Source organism: Cygnus olor, chromosome 3 (assembly GCF_009769625.2).
Source record: "Cygnus olor isolate bCygOlo1 chromosome 3, bCygOlo1.pri.v2, whole genome shotgun sequence".
Lineage (NCBI taxonomy): Eukaryota > Metazoa > Chordata > Aves > Anseriformes > Anatidae > Cygnus > Cygnus olor.
The window spans coordinates 62,291,714-62,308,782 of NC_049171.1; the positions used below are offsets into that span (position 1 = coordinate 62,291,714).

A 17,069-nucleotide genomic window follows, 5' to 3' on the forward strand; every position below is an offset into this window, starting at 1 on the left:
GGGTGTCTGCATCTAACCTACTGTGCCCATAAGAAGAATGGTCTCCATAGCATGCTTGGTCCATGGGATTCTTTCCCAAATTCCTTTTAAATGGTGTCCCCTAATTATCTTAAAGGAATCAGAAGGTCTCTGTTGACCTGTGCTAGCACTATGGTAGAGTACAGGTATCTTTCTGTACTGGAAAAGAGCCCTGACACGTTGCTCTGGTTCCGCGTAACCTACTGTTTGTTTGTTGTTGTTGTTGTTTTTTTGTTTTGTTTTGTTTTCTGTAAAGCAGTTGCTGAATGGTGTATATGAGGCTCTGTTCTTCATTTTGGTCTTCCCTCAGAAACAGACCCAAAGGTGATACTCGAACCTACCAAAGTATTTCTTTTCCTGAGATTCTAGCATAACATTAGATTAGAACGTTCTAATAACAATTAGAACGGTACCTTCAAAGACTGGTTAAATACAGTTGCAGGAGCACTGTGTTTTCAGAACTCTACACCTGGTCACTTGCCTGTTTTTTTCTTACACCAGTTCTTCAGTAGAAGTACACCTGCCTTTAAAGCGATTAAATAAGTTTTTCTATTATATACGTAAGAAAATAGCCTAGATTTTGAAATCTAGATAAAACAGAGTGAATTAGAGATGGGTTTAAAGCCATCCTTATTCCTTCTGCAGGTCCAGCTATGTATCAGTTCTGTTTTTTGGTTTTATTCTTTCAACCTTTCCTCCACTGTCTGCAGGTGGTCACCTCTATAGGCGAGTTGGTGGAAATGTGTTCTACCCAGATCCAGTCAGGATGGAGACCCCTGTTCAGTGCCCTGGAAACAGTTCACAGCGGCAATAAGTCAGAGGTTAAAGAGTACCTTGTAGGAGAATACTCTATGGGTAAGGACTTGTATGTGCCCTTATTTCACTGTTTTATTCCTTGGGGACATAGTAAATAACTCGGTATGTTTTAAATGCCCTACCAGAACAGATGTTCTGAAGCAGTACAGCTCACAACGTAGCAGTGGCACTGTAATACTCTAGGACAGTAGTGAAGTATCTGGTTTGTTAGTTGGGCTGGGAGGGAAGGCAGAGGTAATGTTGTTTTTATCTCTTAGATTCTGGCAGATGAGTAGAATGAGAAAAACATGCTTCAAACCTATTAGAATATTTTTGAGCAGAACAGTAGTGCAGGAGTACTAAGCATGGCTAGGCCCTAATTACTCCCCTGCTTGGGCATATAGCCACCATTTCTCATGTGGACTGTTTTTCTTACTATGACATGATGTTCTTACACATCAAGGTCAGTTAGTGTGATAGTCCAGGCAGGTGCTTGTCCAAGGATTGGACAAGGTGCTTGTCCACAGGGATTCAAATTACTAGTGTAGAAGTGTACAGCAAACTCTAGTACTAGTGTGTGATACGATTTGTCTCCTAAATTTTGTCTTTCAGATCGGTTATGATCAATGGCAAAATGCAAGTGTACATAGCTTCTGAAGATTGATAAACTACTTAGGAAAAACAAGGCTATTTTGTATCAAAATAGTCAGAATAGTTTTCCCTGTGAGTGCTGTCATCTTGACAGTTATTGAGGACTGAATCACAAACCTCCACCAAACAGAAGTGTTAGCTACTCACCTGAGTTCGAGAGCTTAAACCTTTCCTTGCTATTTGTGCAGTGGTAAGCTGATGCTTTTCATGGATAAGACAAAGAAGGGAGTTTGTATTACTTTCTACATAGGGTTACACAATTTGCCTCAGGAGCAAGAGAAGAAAGCATATTAGGTTTTACTTCTAGAGCATTTCTGTCTCTGCCCAGAATAGAAGAGATTCTACAGATTCAATTAAATTGTTGAGAAACTGTTGGAACATCACCTTTATGGGGGATGGGGATACGGTCTCATCTTGTTATTTCCACAGGGAAACGCCAGGCCCCAGTGTTTGATGTCTTTGAAGCATTTCTAAACACAGACAGCATCCAGGTCTTTGCTAATGCCGCCACCAGTTATATTATGTGCCTTATGAAGTTTGTGAAAGGACTGGGTAAATATTCTTGTTTTCCTTTTATTCTATTAAGCCATAGTACATCAGATTCTGCAGAAGATGAGAATCCTATTACATAATACAGAGTACGGTAGGGAAGGGAGAGGCAGTGAAGAAATTGAGTCCAGAAGGCTGCCTTGATCATTAGAATTTGACACTTTTCACTGAACTGTGGCATTGATTTTTTTCCTTATGTGAAATGCAAGACTTCTAATGAGCAGTAAACTGGAACTTTGTTTCTCTTCTTCTGTCCCTCCCAATGCTGCCTTTGCCATCCTCAGGGGAAGTAGATTGTAAGGAGATGGGTGACTGTGTGCCAGGATCAGCATCTACAGACTTGTGCCTTCCCGCGCTTGATTACCTCAGGAGATGTTCTCAGGTATGCTGAATAATGTTATACATGAAACAGTCCTTACCTCCAGGCTTTGCATCGGTGATTAGATAATTTGCATGAACACTACAGAATTTGTTATAAATCCAGCAGTAATAGGGTGCACTGCCAGATAGAGTGGCAATCTGAACAAGTCTCACGCGTTCTAGGCCAGCTAAAAAGTGGGAAAATGGAGGAGATAACAGCACTCAGAACCAAGGAGCATGTAGGAAAATGTGAACATCCAAAAGCCAGTAGTAACACATCCAAAGCTACATTAATTCTTATTTAAACTGTTACTGTAAACAGAATTTGAAATAAAGGAGGAAAAAAAATCAATGAAAATTCTCAGATCTTAAGAATAGCGACAAGTTACACCCTCCTAACAGCAGCAGCTTATCTGTACCATGAAAATACATCTGAAGCTCTAGGCAAATCTTTAACAATTAGAATATTAGCATCTTCCCTGTAATCTCCATGCAGAGAGCACAGATTATTATCCAGGGTTATTAGGATGTTTTTGTCTGATTTTTATAAAGTTGTTTGTATTTCTGTAGTACTTGCAGGTCTTTGTGTTGGACCCAGGGCACCTTTTTTCTAGGTACAGTGAAAACACATAACAAAGGACATTGCAATAGCCGAAAGGACTTACTATCTAAATTCAGTGATAACTGATGTATTCAGTACACTGACTGGTGGAAAAAGAAAGAACAAGGCAGCTCAGCCTAATAAACACCTCAAAAAATTAGTGAATATAGTGTGTATATCTAATGTATGTTCTACATATACATTATGTGTATCACATCACATCCTTACAAACCCCAGTCCACTGTGAGGCAGAAACATTTTCTCCATTTTAAATGAAAGCATTTATAGCATTTTTATCTTGCTATACATTTTAACTATCCAGTAGAAGAAAAAATGGGTTGATTAAAAAGAAAGCCTGTTTGTATATTGCAGAAAAATGTTTTACTTTACAAAGTCCCAAGAAATAAAACACTGGTAAGCATCCCAGCTTACCAGGCATGTAAGTATTAACTTCATCTATACCATAGATGCAAAATAGCAAATATTATAAAATAGCAAATATTATAAAATAGCAAATATTATAAAATAGCAAATTTTATATTTGCTGTGTAATGGAAGCTCTGCAGTAGACCAGTACAGGTGCTTTTGTCAGTATTTATGTAGCCCTTCAGAGCTCAGAGTACTCTGTGTGCAGTTAATGGAGCTTCCCAGGACATAGGTGCAATCGGTAAGTAGTAACATTTGTCTTCCACAAATGAGGGAGGAGCACACTCCCTTCCCCCAAAAAATGTTCTTTAAATTACTTTCCCCCCCCCCCCCCCGACCCCTTTCTTGTCAATAGTCAGAAGACCTCTGAGTTCACGCTGTGTTTTTAATGTACACTGTTGCTGGATGAACAGAGCAGATGTTGGTACTATGCTGCTTTCATAAATTTTATTTCATTTCATTTTCATTTTATTTAATTTTATTTTATTACCTGTGCAGTGTATGACAGCCTTTGCACACCTTCCTGTATATATTTTTCTCTCTTATGTATTTTTTCTCTTTTTTTTTTTCCAGTTGTTAGCCAAAATCTATAAAATGCCCCTGAAACCTATCTTCCTCAGTGGCCGGCTTGTTAATTTGCCCCGACGAGTGCAGGAACAATCAGCCAGCAGTGAGGATGGTATTGAGTGCATCCTTTCTGACTTTGATGACGACACTGGTAAGTGCACTGAAAGCAGTAAATGAGGAATGAATCAATTGCTTCTTCCACACGTCACCGTAAATTTTGCCAGCTGCCAAAAGCAAAAAGGGAAGGGAAAAACTTTTCATAGTTTATTGTCTCTGTTGTCTATGCGCGCGCACACCCACACACACACCCACACAAACCCCCACACACAGAGCTTGGAACCTAAGGTCATGTCAACTCCCTTATGTTAAAAGATACAGCTCATAAATGAGAAAAATACAGCCTGTCTCTTGGGACAAGGTAATAACATTGTAATTAATTTAATAATATTTTAATTATCCTGACATTCATAATACAAACAATATATATTCCCAAGAGCTAACATAAGAATACTTTCTGGACCACAGTTTCATTAAAGGAGTGAAACCTTTTAAGGTTGGTATTGACAGTCCTGCCTTTAAAGAAAAATTATCAATATTGAGTTAAAGTTTGGAAAGATAAAAAATACTTGCTTAAATATGTTTCCAAACTTATGTCCTGTGGTCTATTGAACCAAATGAAGTATTTCTACAATCTATAAAAAGCACTATGACCTCCAGAAAAAACAAGCAGCTTTCATCTCCTGATTATCAGTGTTGCTCATATGAGTTGTGGATTAACCAGGTATTCAATGAACCTCAGAACTAGATGTGTATAGAGCCAAGTAGTAGAGGAATGCAGGCTTTGTGCTTCTGGACCTGTGATGGCCCTTTGAAGCAGTACAGTCAGTTTTGAACCTCTGAATTACTGAGCTGTTCAGATCCAAATACCTCTGTGAAGAGCCAGCTCCAACCATTCAGAAAACCAGGCTGGCTCCGATGCCTTTAATTTAAGGTGCCTCAGCAGCCATTCTTGGTACCTCCTTCTTTTTAGGCTCTTTCATCACATGGATTATGCTGTTCTACCGCTGCCCTTGACAAAGGAGAGAAAAGTTGCTCTCTGAAAAAGCAAACCACAAGTCCTCATTAAAAAAAAAAAACAACAACAACAAAAACCTTGGACTTTCTTTTTTCTATGTTTTTTGAGTTTTTCTGTCTCTGGAAATTTTAGGATGTTTACTTGAGATGCGGGAGACCCAAAGCACTGGAGTCTCTGCTTTGAGTCAGGCTTGGGACTTAATCTTGGGTCTCCCCACCTCAGGTGAGCTCTACTCACCTACTGTTATGAAGTGGCTCTGCCTGTCAGTGCGTTGCTTGCTGTGATTAGAAATGCCACCCTGCAGCAAGGAAGCCTTCTGATCTGGTTATTATCAAAACAAACCACTGAAACTTTCACCCAATTTTTATTTAGCTGGTAATGGTATTAGAAGAACACTAGGCAAACTGACTTTACAAAGACAGAAGACAGTGCTTCACCTGGCACTCAAGTCCCAAAAGCCAGTACCAAGATGGGGCAAAATGTTTTAGCCTACTTTGCTGCATGGTAGTGCAGTGTATTTTCAAGTGTCTTTGGTTCCATGACAAACTTCTCAAGAGGTTGTTTCTAAACAAGAATATTTCTCAGTTCTCCCAGATCTGAAGACAGCCAGGCTTAGTGCTGAGTGAGTTGTGCTGTTTCCTCGTTTAGAAAGATGATTAAATAAATCTGTATGGTTCCAGACAATGTCACCATACATACTGAATGTACCCTGAGGAAGTGGAGTGAATAAATAACCGATCAATGCAGTAACTGAGGAAGGATCCCACTCTGTTTTCCTTAGTTCTCAGGAAGACTTTAGCAGTCAGCACATTCAGTGCATCTTAAACAAAGATACTTTACAGACTTCTTTATTGCTTGTGTAACATAATTAACCAGCAAGCATCATGCAGACACAAACTAACTGCATCAGCATGGCTACCTGTGGCAGAGAAGGTGGGCTTGTTAGTGAAGCAAAGTAAAATCAATTGTAACCTAATAAATCCATAGCTTTTAAGGAGACTTACCTCAAGAATAACACAATACATTACAGGAGCAGTGAGTAACTGTTCAAGGTCCTTCTAATCACTGATATAATATAGGAAATGAGCAAGTACTTAAGTGATTGATGAAAAATTAAAGGGCAGCAGTTCCTAACCATTGTCAAATTTGTATTGAAAACTAGTTGCATCCTATAACGTTTTAAGGGTTTGCTAATGTATATTCAAAGTCTCAGTACTACTTGCATCCTGATTGCTTTTCTAGCAGTTTTCTGCTGTACTCACATTTAATACTCTTCTGTCTGTGACCTCTTACACACCTAAAGATGACACTTGAGGCAGCCTTATGATACTTCATGAGGCATTATTACTCTTTAGTTCTGGGTACCAAATAAAGCCAGTTAAATTACAGGTGGTCACATTAGAACCTTTATCTAAAAGTGTAACCAAAACAGGTACAAACCATTCTGGGCAGCATTTACTCTTTATGAGATCCTTTACTGAGTTCTGTGCTTCATGTATAATTATACATGTACTGCTTGCAGGCTTTGCTTTGTATTCTTACAGTTTTGATTTTTCCCAAGTGAAATTTCAAGGTGTAAATAAAACACAGTATTTAGTCTAATAAGATCTTTCTGTAGGTGTGATTCAAAGTCTTTGGAAAAGGTTGAGATATTTTTTTTGGACAGCAAAAACATCCACACCTGCTGTGAAATGCTTCAGAGGACATTCATTTGGTTATTCGACTTTGCATTTTGTATGCTCTTTAAGGAAAAATTAAAAGATACAAATTTCACTGACTGACTTGGCTGATGCCAATACTAAGCAAGACTTTAAAATAGGTTATGGAGGGAATAAAAAAAAAATTTGGACCACTGGGAGTAGCAGATTAATAAAAAAGACCACAACAAGGTGTGTGTGGAGCAGGAAGGAAGGGACAACACATGAAACTTAATAAAAAAGGAAAGAAAAGGGGACAATCATTTCAAAAAGTGATATTGCCCACCACCATTGTACAGCAGCAGCGATTGAGTAAGAACCCATGACCTTTAAGTTAATTAATTTCTTAGTCTCCATCACTTTCTGAGGGCAAATTCCACCTGTGGTCTATGCACTCTCTCACTCATACTGATCTTTAATTTTTGCTTCCTTACTTGTAGGTCTTATCAATGTCTGGATTATTCTACTGGAAGAATTAACAACTGCCATATCCAACTGTCCCCGCCAGCACCAACCTCCGACTCTGGATCTGCTCTTCGAATTGCTGAGGGACATTGCCAAGACACCTGGTAATTAAAGGTCTTGATAAACTGTGAGCTACTAGAGCCCTGACCTGATGCTCTTAGAATCCTAAACCACCTCTGTAAACTGCATTACTCGCGCTAGAGCTGCACAGAGATGTTGTCAAATACAAAGGGATTTTCTCAAAACATGATTTGTGGTTCCAGTTAGCCTATTGGTTTATGTTGACAAAAGGCATCATGTAGGAACTGAAGTCCCATGTTGAAATTCCACATGCACAGTTAAAGAGGTGCAGTACTTTGTCAATGTTCTAGCCATGGAGGAGGTTTTCTTGGTGTCCAGGAAACTGATAAAGTTATACAATCCTGTAGACCTGCTGGACAGCACTGAAGATACACAGTTGGGTAAATGTTCATATACTACCTCGCTATTAAATCCAAAACTGCTTCCCCTCTCACCCTATAAAAAAAAAAAGTTCCAGAACCTCCTTTCTTTGGCATCACCCCTGGCCTCAACCTTGGAACAACTTTGCAAATGTAGGCTGTGTAAGCAAAAATATACAATCATCATTGTGTTTATTTTAAGGCCCAGGATTTGGCATTTATGCAGTTGTACATCTTCTTCTTCCCACGATGTCCCTTTGGCTCCATCGCAGCCATGGTGACCATTCTTACTGGGATGTGGCATCTGCTAATTTCAAGCATGCCATTGGCCTTTCCTGTGAACTCGTAGTGGAGCACATTCAAAATTTCATACACTCAGGTATGTCATTACACTATCAAATCTACTGAAATCATTGGTGGCATGTTAATGAACAGCTACTTGGGAAGGTGATTTCATTGCTTTTTGGTCGCTCCAGCATAAAATAAGAGGAGGAGGGTTGAGAATTTGGTTGCTTTCCTTTTTAATAGTGTTTAAAAGGGGTTGTAATTATGGAAAACTGTAAGGGAACTATGGAGGTTATTTGTATTACTTAGTCCATCCTCCTTCTCACAGCAGGGCTATCTTCAAAATTAAATCATCACAGTCTACATTACGCTTTCCAAAAGAGGATGGTAAGACTTTGATCTTAAAGAACTAATATTCCAGAAACAGCAGCTAACATAATTTCTCTAGTACCACTTAAGTCCAGATATTTTGTATTGTTAACATCAAAAGGACTGTTCTTATTTCAGTTTGATGCGATGCATGTTTCAAATTGAACTTCACAGATATCTGTATAAAAATAATTGTTTCTGCAATGTCTCTGAAATGGCAGTAAGTATAGAAAGCCTGTCTTTAATTATAATGAAAAGCAACGATGTTAAATAAAACCAGTCCATATCTTTTCCTTACAGATATCGGTTATGAAAATATGATCAATACTATGCTAAAAGATCTTTTCAAGTTGCTGGTAGCCTGTGTAGCAGAGCCAACAGAAATCATTTCCAGAGTTGGCTGCTCATGTATCAGGTAACAATCTATTAACTCCGTTAAAATATTCAAAACACATGTCTTTATTACCTCTGAAGAACTTGTGGACTGAGTAAGTTGGCTAGCATCCCAAAAGAAGTCTACAATATATCTATCTCCTGTTATTTGAACAATGAATTTTAGACTTACAAGCCTTTTTTGCTGTTTTCTCTCTTCTTCAGAACCTGTAATTTTGGGCGTTGCTATGTGTATCATTCCCATGAAAAGCACTTGTACAGTATTTATCTATAGTTGGTCAATAATTGATCCTTAGAAAAAATAATCCAGGAGCTTTCTTTTGGAATTCACAGGTCTTTGAATGTAGTTAATCCCTGTCACAGTCTTCAGGTTACTGCAATCATAGTCAAGATAAGCATTCCATTATGGTTCTTGTCCTGGAGAGATGTCTCCTTAAAGAGGAAAATCAAAGGAAAAAGTAGTTCAGAAGTACAGTGTAATTACAAAAATAGGTCAGGATAACAACTGGTAATTTTTAATCATTATCTAGCTACTGAGTGGGCCTTTTCTTTAGTTTTCAACCTGCTTCCATTGCAAGAGAGAATTGTCTAGTTCTTTCTTACAGTAACGTTTTCCTGTGTCCCTACTCGTAGGTATGTATTAGTGACAGCAGGACCTGTTTTTACTGAGGAGATGTGGAGACTTGCATGTTGTGCCTTGCAGGATGCATTCTCTGCCACTCTGGAGCCAGTAAAGGTAAACTGCCTTTTTGCTGTCAGTCAAAACTAATTATAGACACTAACTTCTGACAGGTTGCTTTTTTTTTTTTTTTTTGCCTTTTTTTTCCCCCAGAAAAGTTTTTTGGGTACTGAGCCAGGAAAAGAGGCTTAAAGATTATGTTGTAGCTTTTGTTATCTTTTGATTCACTAAGATGAAAGGTGTTGGATCAACAATGGAGACTGAAATCAGTTTTTCTAAACACGGTACATACAACAATAGTCACGAACAGTGCAGACTTATTTTAAATTGCCCTGCCAATATGAAATCAGAAGAGTTACTTAATTTTTGATCCAGTTCTTCTTCTGGATTGGCCGAACCTCAACAGAAGACAAAGTTGCTTACTTGATCCTGTTGCTGCATGCTCCGTATAGATTATTTCTCAATTCACTGTCTTGTAACAAAAAATCCTGTTAAGTCATCACAGGCCAGACTACATAAGAAGTTGTAATGCATTTGCATCAAATACACTGAATGCTAAGTAGCAGGTGATCTGCTGATGGTATTGGGAGAGATCACTGCAAATCTTGTATTACCACGAACAGGCTGGACAACTCTACAGTCACTGACTTAATTTAACGCACAGTGAAAGTCTGATGTTGTGTCTCTCTATAGAACCTATTGGGCTATTTCCACAGTGGTTCTGAAAGCTTTAGTGGAGATGCCTGTGAAGTGAAGGTGGCAGCCCCTTCCCTCTCACCGAGTGCTGAAGCTGAATACTGGAGAATCAGAGCCATGGCACAACAGGTAGAGACTGACATTTCAGGGAAAGTCACAGAATCTTTTAAACTTGGGGCTTTTCCTTGGAGCACATTTTTACCACAACCTTCCCCACAAACCCTATGGGCAAATTTAAAAAGACTTCCTTGTTACTAGACTAACACTTATTTATCTAACAGTAGTAGTGAGAAAAAGAAATAAGAGCTAGGAAAATAAATAAATAAATAAATAAATAAAGCCGTTACCCTGTAAGCAGAAATGAGGAATGCTTGGGTGGGGGAAAATGCTTAGATAACTGATCAGGACTATGAGCCTATTGTACAACAGAGCTTTAAAATAGGCAATCTTAACATACATCTTTGGAAGTGTTTCTGATAGAGAAAGAGAAATAGTAGTGTCACTATGAATTCTCATCTATAATGTCATACACATTTACGGTTATTCTGTAAGGGTGATAGATTCAAAGGGCAAAAAAATAAATTAGAACAGAGACTGTGATGTGATACTAGAAAAACTAGGTTTGTTCAACCTATCAAAGCAGAGTCTGAAGAGGAATATAGTTGGTTTTTATATCTATAAATACACGGGTAAAGTATAAATACATAGGTTGTTCATTTTGAGAATGTGGTTATAGCAGATAAGTTCCTTGAAATACAGCAGACTGAACTTAATGACCTACAGGGTGCCTTAAAACTGTCAATACTATATGACAGTTTCAGTGTGGGAAAGCAGATGGATTAGAGCGCCAACAGATGTTTGATGTCGATTTCTGACTTGATTAATCATACCCTGATGCTGCTTGAAAATCTGAGATGTCTCAGATTTGTGATCACAAACAATGTGACAGTGGCAGGCTTTGAATAGAAAAAGTGTTTTTAAAATAAAAGTTTTAAAGAGGCAAAACTCATAAAATAGGGAATGTAGCATTTAGACTTCTGTAGTAGACTCCCTTCTGTGGCACTGCCTGAGTCCTTCCGAGTGAGAATTTGACACAGCTACTAAGCTGTGAAACAAAGCCACAGCAACTGAGAGCAGTTTCCACGCTTCCCTCCCAAATAAGTACAAGCTAGGTGTCTGTTGTCTCATCGTGGGTGAAAGTGATCCTTCCATCAACCAACCTTTCTAGGTAGAACAGGTCAACTATGTAAACAGGTCCCTGTCTCTACTATACGTTACGCTTACAGGTAGTAGCACTCAGCATAAAGCTTGTTTTGGCTTTTAGTGTCATACCTTATACAAGTTCAGCAAAAAAGGTGTGTGTCATTTTCCATGTGCTCTGCTGGGTGTCTGGAGGCAGCCCATGGCTTTGAGGCTGTTCATCAAAGCAGCATGCTCCAGGGAAGGTCTGCCTGTGGATACCTTGCATTTCTTTAATCTCTGTAAATGAGTTGTCATACCAGATCTGTCACAATCCAGGAAATCCTACTGTCAGGCTCTTGAAGGACCCAGTGCAAGTGCTAAACTGATTGTTTTCTGTCATTTGTTGTTTTCCAGGTCTTCATGTTGGAGACTCAGTGCTCCCCAAAGACCCCCAGCAACAAGGAAGGGTTTGAACATGCCCAGTCGTGTGTGCTCATCATTGATCTGCCACCAGATAAAAAACCAAATGGGCATACCCAAAGAAGGTAAAATATCTTCTCAGGAAAAGACTGTCATTAAAAGCTAGATAAAAATATTGTCAGGCAGGCAGAGATGTGGATAGGGCCTTAGCAAGCTATGCCTCTCTCCAGGTCTCATCAAAAACAAGAAATACACTGATGAAATATATATACTTATTTTTTTGACACAGGAGACAACTGTTTACTGTTATATGTTCTTTAAATGTTCACATCATCATTCACTAGGGCAGGCATTTGCAAGAGCTGTTACAGTTGTAGACAGGCCTGTGGCAGTTTCCGTAACGTGACTTTTAGAAAACTAGATGAGGAAAATGCTTCTAATAGGTAGTAAGAGTTGGTAGGTTGCAAATACCTGAAGGATACTTAAAGTCACACAAACCCTTCAAGTAACGGAAATGTAGATGAAATTAGGAAAAGAATTCTTATAGGAAATATTGGAAAAACCTTTTTTATATTGAGATTCTTTTTTAAAAAAGTAGAGTAAAAATACCAGTTTGAAGAAAACTTTGGAAGTGCTGTTATGTTTGCAATAATACCTAGCAAATGAAATAATGTCTGCTATACTAATAGTCTTTTAAATTCAATATTGTCAGATTAAGGAGGTGGAAAAAAACTAATGGGTAATCTGGAGCACTATAAATCAGAGAGGCCACACCCAAAGCTGCAAAACTGTCAACATATTGATCTAGGGAACTTTCTTTTTGCTTGGCACTTTTTTCATTTTTAAGGAAATCCTCCTGATGGTTACCACCCCAGAGACCCATGTGTTTGCATGATGCTTAGTCTTATCCCGCCAAAGAATATTTCTTTTTGCTTGCACTTGGTTGTTTGAACAACCACTATAACATCAATAGGGCTCAGAATTAGTGTTCTGCATTCAGGGTTTGTGTTTGTATTGCAAGGTATGTAATACATGGCATATAATTGTCTTATACTAGATACACTAGTATAAGCAGTATGTACCTTACACTAGCTACCACTTCAGGCATCCGCATTCAGAACTAAACTATCGAATGTAAAAAGGGGACAATGTGGTGGACAGGATGACAGACCATGCAAAACATTTCCATTCTTACACAGGTGTACAGAGGATTCCCCCAAGAGCAGGTGCTCTGTTGCCTTAATGTCACAGGACAGGGCCCTGGGCAGAGATGAAGGAAGGTTGAGATTACACTCTAACCCCTTCTTTCTTGGTGGGAAAACATCTTTTTTATCCTAAATGTTTGCGGATCCTCCTTCTTGTTACAAAGAATGCAAAGCAAAAGACTGGAATACTTCCCTTCATGGCACATAATGCTATGCAGTCTAACGGTGCATTTGTAAAAGCAGCATGTTTGTCTTTCAACAAAGAAATGAAGCTTGCAATTAATACAAACTCTGACTGCTTTCACACTGCTCTTTGTCTAAACAACTGCAAAAAGTGTATTCCCTGGTAGAGAAATGTTACCCCAGCAGTGTTGATTTTTCACCAAAACAGGGCTAAAAAGTTGACTGCGCCACTATTTTCCATATTACTTGCTATGGCAGTGCAGTAATATGCCAGTCTTGCATGCTAGTAACTGTGGCCTTTCAAAAGTTTTACTTTAACCTTAGTGGAGTTTCTCTTCTCCCTTTTTGCTTTTGTTTCCTTAATGCTGCATCGTTTCACAGGAAGCTGGGGTAAGGGAGCTTTTCTTCTTCCTAAAAGTAATAATATATTTCCATTCCAAACTTTGGGCAGAATAAGAAAATACTATCCTTATCCAGCTTTGGCATTGTGTGTTTTCACCACCAGTTCTGTACCAGTTTCTTTTGGAATTAAGCAGTACTTTAAATTGGCCTTTATGGCTATTGCAAGGAAAGCAGATCTCCTTCATTGTGATCCTGCATTTGGAACAGGATTAGCCTCCTGAAATCAAGCACTCATTTAACTTTATATGTGCTCTTAAGAGCTTTTCTGAGTAAGGCTTCCAAGAGTTTTTACAGCATAAAGCTACTTCCCTTTAAAGAGCTCCAATGTATGTATCAATCATCAGGAGTTTTCCACTGTCAGATAATAAGACTTAATTTTTACTGATGTATGAGCACTGACAGCTATAGTCACAGTAAGTGAGCTGACGTAGGTCAGAAATAACAGTGCTTCTAGAGTTAGCTAATCCATAACTTCTACATGGTCAAGTATATGCAAGTCCCCTTGAAAGTCTCAGGATTGTCTTTTTTCTTTTAAAATCAGGACCATTTGTTTGATTTTATAAATCAATTAACAAATCAATTAACATAAGGCAAAATTTTGAGATTTAAAGCATCTGTTCTTCTATTTGGTTGGTTTTTTTAAGCCAACATTGCATTCTCAAAATTGACTTTTTGATACAATTCCCCCTCCCCCCCCCAAAAAAAAAATAATCCAGAAAAGAATTCAAACATTTTGTTCTGGTACTTTGAAAACACTTTTGAAAGTTGTTTAATGAAAGTAGATTAATTTTTGCACCAAAATTTTGTAGGCCTACAACTGAACATCTCATGTTGCATGAAGGTTTACTTTGACTTAGACCTAAAACTTCAGTATTGCAAGCAAACTGAACAGCTTTTACCTCACCTGGTAGCAGTGCTACTTAAAATGTGATCCGTTATAGTTCCCTAAATCAAAATAAGTATTACTATGTTTATGAGAGCATCATCTCTATTTAAAACAGATATAATCTGATAAAAAGACTTCTCTTAAAATTATTTAAGAGAAGTTTCACAGTTTATAATTTTTAATCTGTGAGATACCAATGTCATGCTTTAACAACAGTCCTATCCACCTCTTCTTCCTAACCTCCCTTGCCTGTAAGCCTCTCAATATTATTTACTAATGAATTACCTAAAAACTTTGTCTGGCAGAGTTTGCTGTTCATAGATTCCCTGTGCAAATCAAAAATCAGTAAGATAAAGAACTCAAACATCTCTCTAACAGGAGAGAATCACCCAGTATTACATGTGAGAAACAGGGCTAGGAATAGACATGTCCATGCTAGTATCTCCGTATTCAAGTTGAAGTCTTAAAGAGCAAACATTCAGCAAAACTTAGGCTTTTTTGCATGTCCCATTGCACTGCTGATGGTTTTACACATTTTTTTTTGTATTGGTTGGTTGCCTCTTTGTGTTTTATTTTTAAGAGGTACCCCTGGCATTACTGGAAATGGAAGCCAAGCGGTAAACCAGCTTAGGCCTCATTTTGTCAAAGCAAAGTTAAAATTTGCCGAAATGCCAATGGAGAAGTATTAGGAACGTTTCGACTTAACTGACATACAGCAACAACAAAAATAGACAATATAGTCAGGGTACTGTGGCAGAAATGCTGCATAATCTGTGTGTTAACAAATTCCTCAATTATAGGAGTTTGAAATGCTCCTGCACCTGCCATGAAATCAAAATGCAGGGTATTTAATCTGTCTCAAGAAAAGGAAAAAATATGTAATAGAGCTTTGTTTCAATACTGCCTCTGCATTAAGTTCCAGTAGAGTGCTTGCTGTGAATGGTTATTTTTCTTAACACGTACAAGTGCCTTCCCTTCTAGGAAAGTATCTGAAAGAATAGCTGAAAGACCATTCTAGACCACTTCACCTTCCTCCACTTTTTTGTAACAAGGTTCTGAAAATTTGACCCTTCGTTTGCATCCTTCATGTTAGATTCTATTAAGTACTCCTGTATTATTAGTAAAAGCATAAGATACAATTATATATTTTTTCCTTCCCATGCTTGGTTTACCAAGTATTCCTTTCAGGACGATAGTGGTGAGCTTGCTGTCCCACCAAGTACTGCTCCAGAATTTATATGACATCTTACTGGAAGAATTTGTCAAAGGTCCTTCTAACTTGGAGGAGAAAATGACAATACAAGTACCAGAAAACAAGTTGGCTGGTTTTCTCAGGTACATCTCCATGCAAAACTTGGCTGTCATCTTTGACTTATTGCTGGACTCCTACAGAACAGCCAGAGAGTTTGACACCAGACCTGGGTTGAAGTGCTTGCTGAAAAAAGTGTCTGGCATTAGTGGAGCTGCCAACTTGTATCGCCAGTCAGCCATGAGCTTCAACATCTACTTCCATGCTTTAATTTGTGCTATCCTGACAAACCAGGAGAACATCACCGCAGAGCAAGTTAAGAAGATCCTCTTTGAAGATGATGAGAGAAGCACAGACTCATCGCAGCAGTGCTCTTCAGAAGATGAAGACATTTTTGAAGAAACTGCCCAGGTCAGCCCCCCCCGGGGGAAGGAGAAGAGGCAGTGGAGGGCTCGGATACCGTCTCTGAGCGTCCAGCCCATCAGCAACGCAGACTGGGGGTGGCTGATCAAGCGGCTTCATAAGCTCTGCATGGAGCTGTGCAACAACTACATCCAGATGCATCTAGACCTGGAAAACAATGTAGAGGAGCCTCCAGTGTTCAAAGGCGACCCTTTCTTTATTTTACCGTCCTTTCACTCAGAAACCTCCACCCCATCAACCGGAGGGCAGTCTGGGAAGGACACGCCATCAGAAGATGACCGGAGTCAAATAAGGGACCAGCTGGGAGACAGCCTGACACCCCGAAGTGGAGAAATGCTGCTGCTGCCCCCGCCCCTGAGTCCTAAACCAGAGAAAAAAGAGCAAGCAAGGAAAAAAGAGTGGTGGGAGAGCGCGGGCAACAAGATTTACACCATAGCAGCTGACAAAACCATCTCCAAGTTCATGACAGAATACAAGAAAAGAAAGCAGCAACAGGCCATGACATCCTTCACCAAAGAGGTCAAAGTGGAAAAGAAAGGGGAGCTCCTGGGCTCCAGAGGGCAGGACTCACCCATACTCCAGCGGCCACAACATCTTATAGACCAAGGTCAAATGAGGCATTCATTCAGTGCTGGCCCAGAGGTCCTGAGACAAGAGAAGAGACCACGCTCAGGATCCACAGTCAGCTCCCTGAATATATCTGTTAGGGATGCCGAGGCCCAGATTCAGGTAGGACATCTGTAGAATGCTCATACTAATAACAATAATTTAAAAGATACCTATAAATATTTTTCTGTTGCTTTTATTACAGTAATTATAATCTCTTCATTAAATGTCTTCCTCACCTAAAGAAGTCATCATGATGAGGACTGAATATTTCAGCAGCTGGCACAGACAAAAAGCTAATTTTGTCCTATCAAAAATCAGGCTTCAGGGCAGGTGTTATCAGGCATATACTAGCACAGCTTTCAAGAATGCTTTTGTAACTGGAGCCAAAGCTGTTCTTTCCTAAGAGCTATCAACCTGTGTTGTCCTCATTGCTTACTGCCATGG

At 39.0% G+C, this 17,069-nt stretch overlaps 1 protein-coding gene across 11 annotated transcripts in view; it reads left to right on the plus strand.

Annotated features, from left to right (window-relative positions):
• The window catches only part of ARFGEF3 (ARFGEF family member 3), a 93,141-nt gene that overhangs the window by 69,133 nt on the left and 6,939 nt on the right, over window positions 1–17,069 (plus strand). For 4 of the 11 annotated variants that reach the window (XM_040551960.1, XM_040551962.1, XM_040551965.1 and 1 more), the window contains 12 exons: window positions 729–873; window positions 1,894–2,016; window positions 2,298–2,395; window positions 3,974–4,118; window positions 7,180–7,308; window positions 7,847–8,023; window positions 8,599–8,713; window positions 9,325–9,427; window positions 10,064–10,195; window positions 11,663–11,793; window positions 13,438–13,446; window positions 15,521–16,745. In XM_040551960.1, the coding sequence (XP_040407894.1) occupies window positions 729–873; window positions 1,894–2,016; window positions 2,298–2,395; window positions 3,974–4,118; window positions 7,180–7,308; window positions 7,847–8,023; window positions 8,599–8,713; window positions 9,325–9,427; window positions 10,064–10,195; window positions 11,663–11,793; window positions 13,438–13,446; window positions 15,521–16,745 (2,532 nt within the window). The remainder of the gene's footprint in view (window positions 1–728; window positions 874–1,893; window positions 2,017–2,297; window positions 2,396–3,973; window positions 4,119–7,179; window positions 7,309–7,846; window positions 8,024–8,598; window positions 8,714–9,324; window positions 9,428–10,063; window positions 10,196–11,662; window positions 11,794–13,437; window positions 13,447–15,520; window positions 16,746–17,069) is intronic. The other 7 variants (XM_040551961.1, XM_040551963.1, XM_040551967.1 and 4 more) reach the window with 3 other exon arrangements.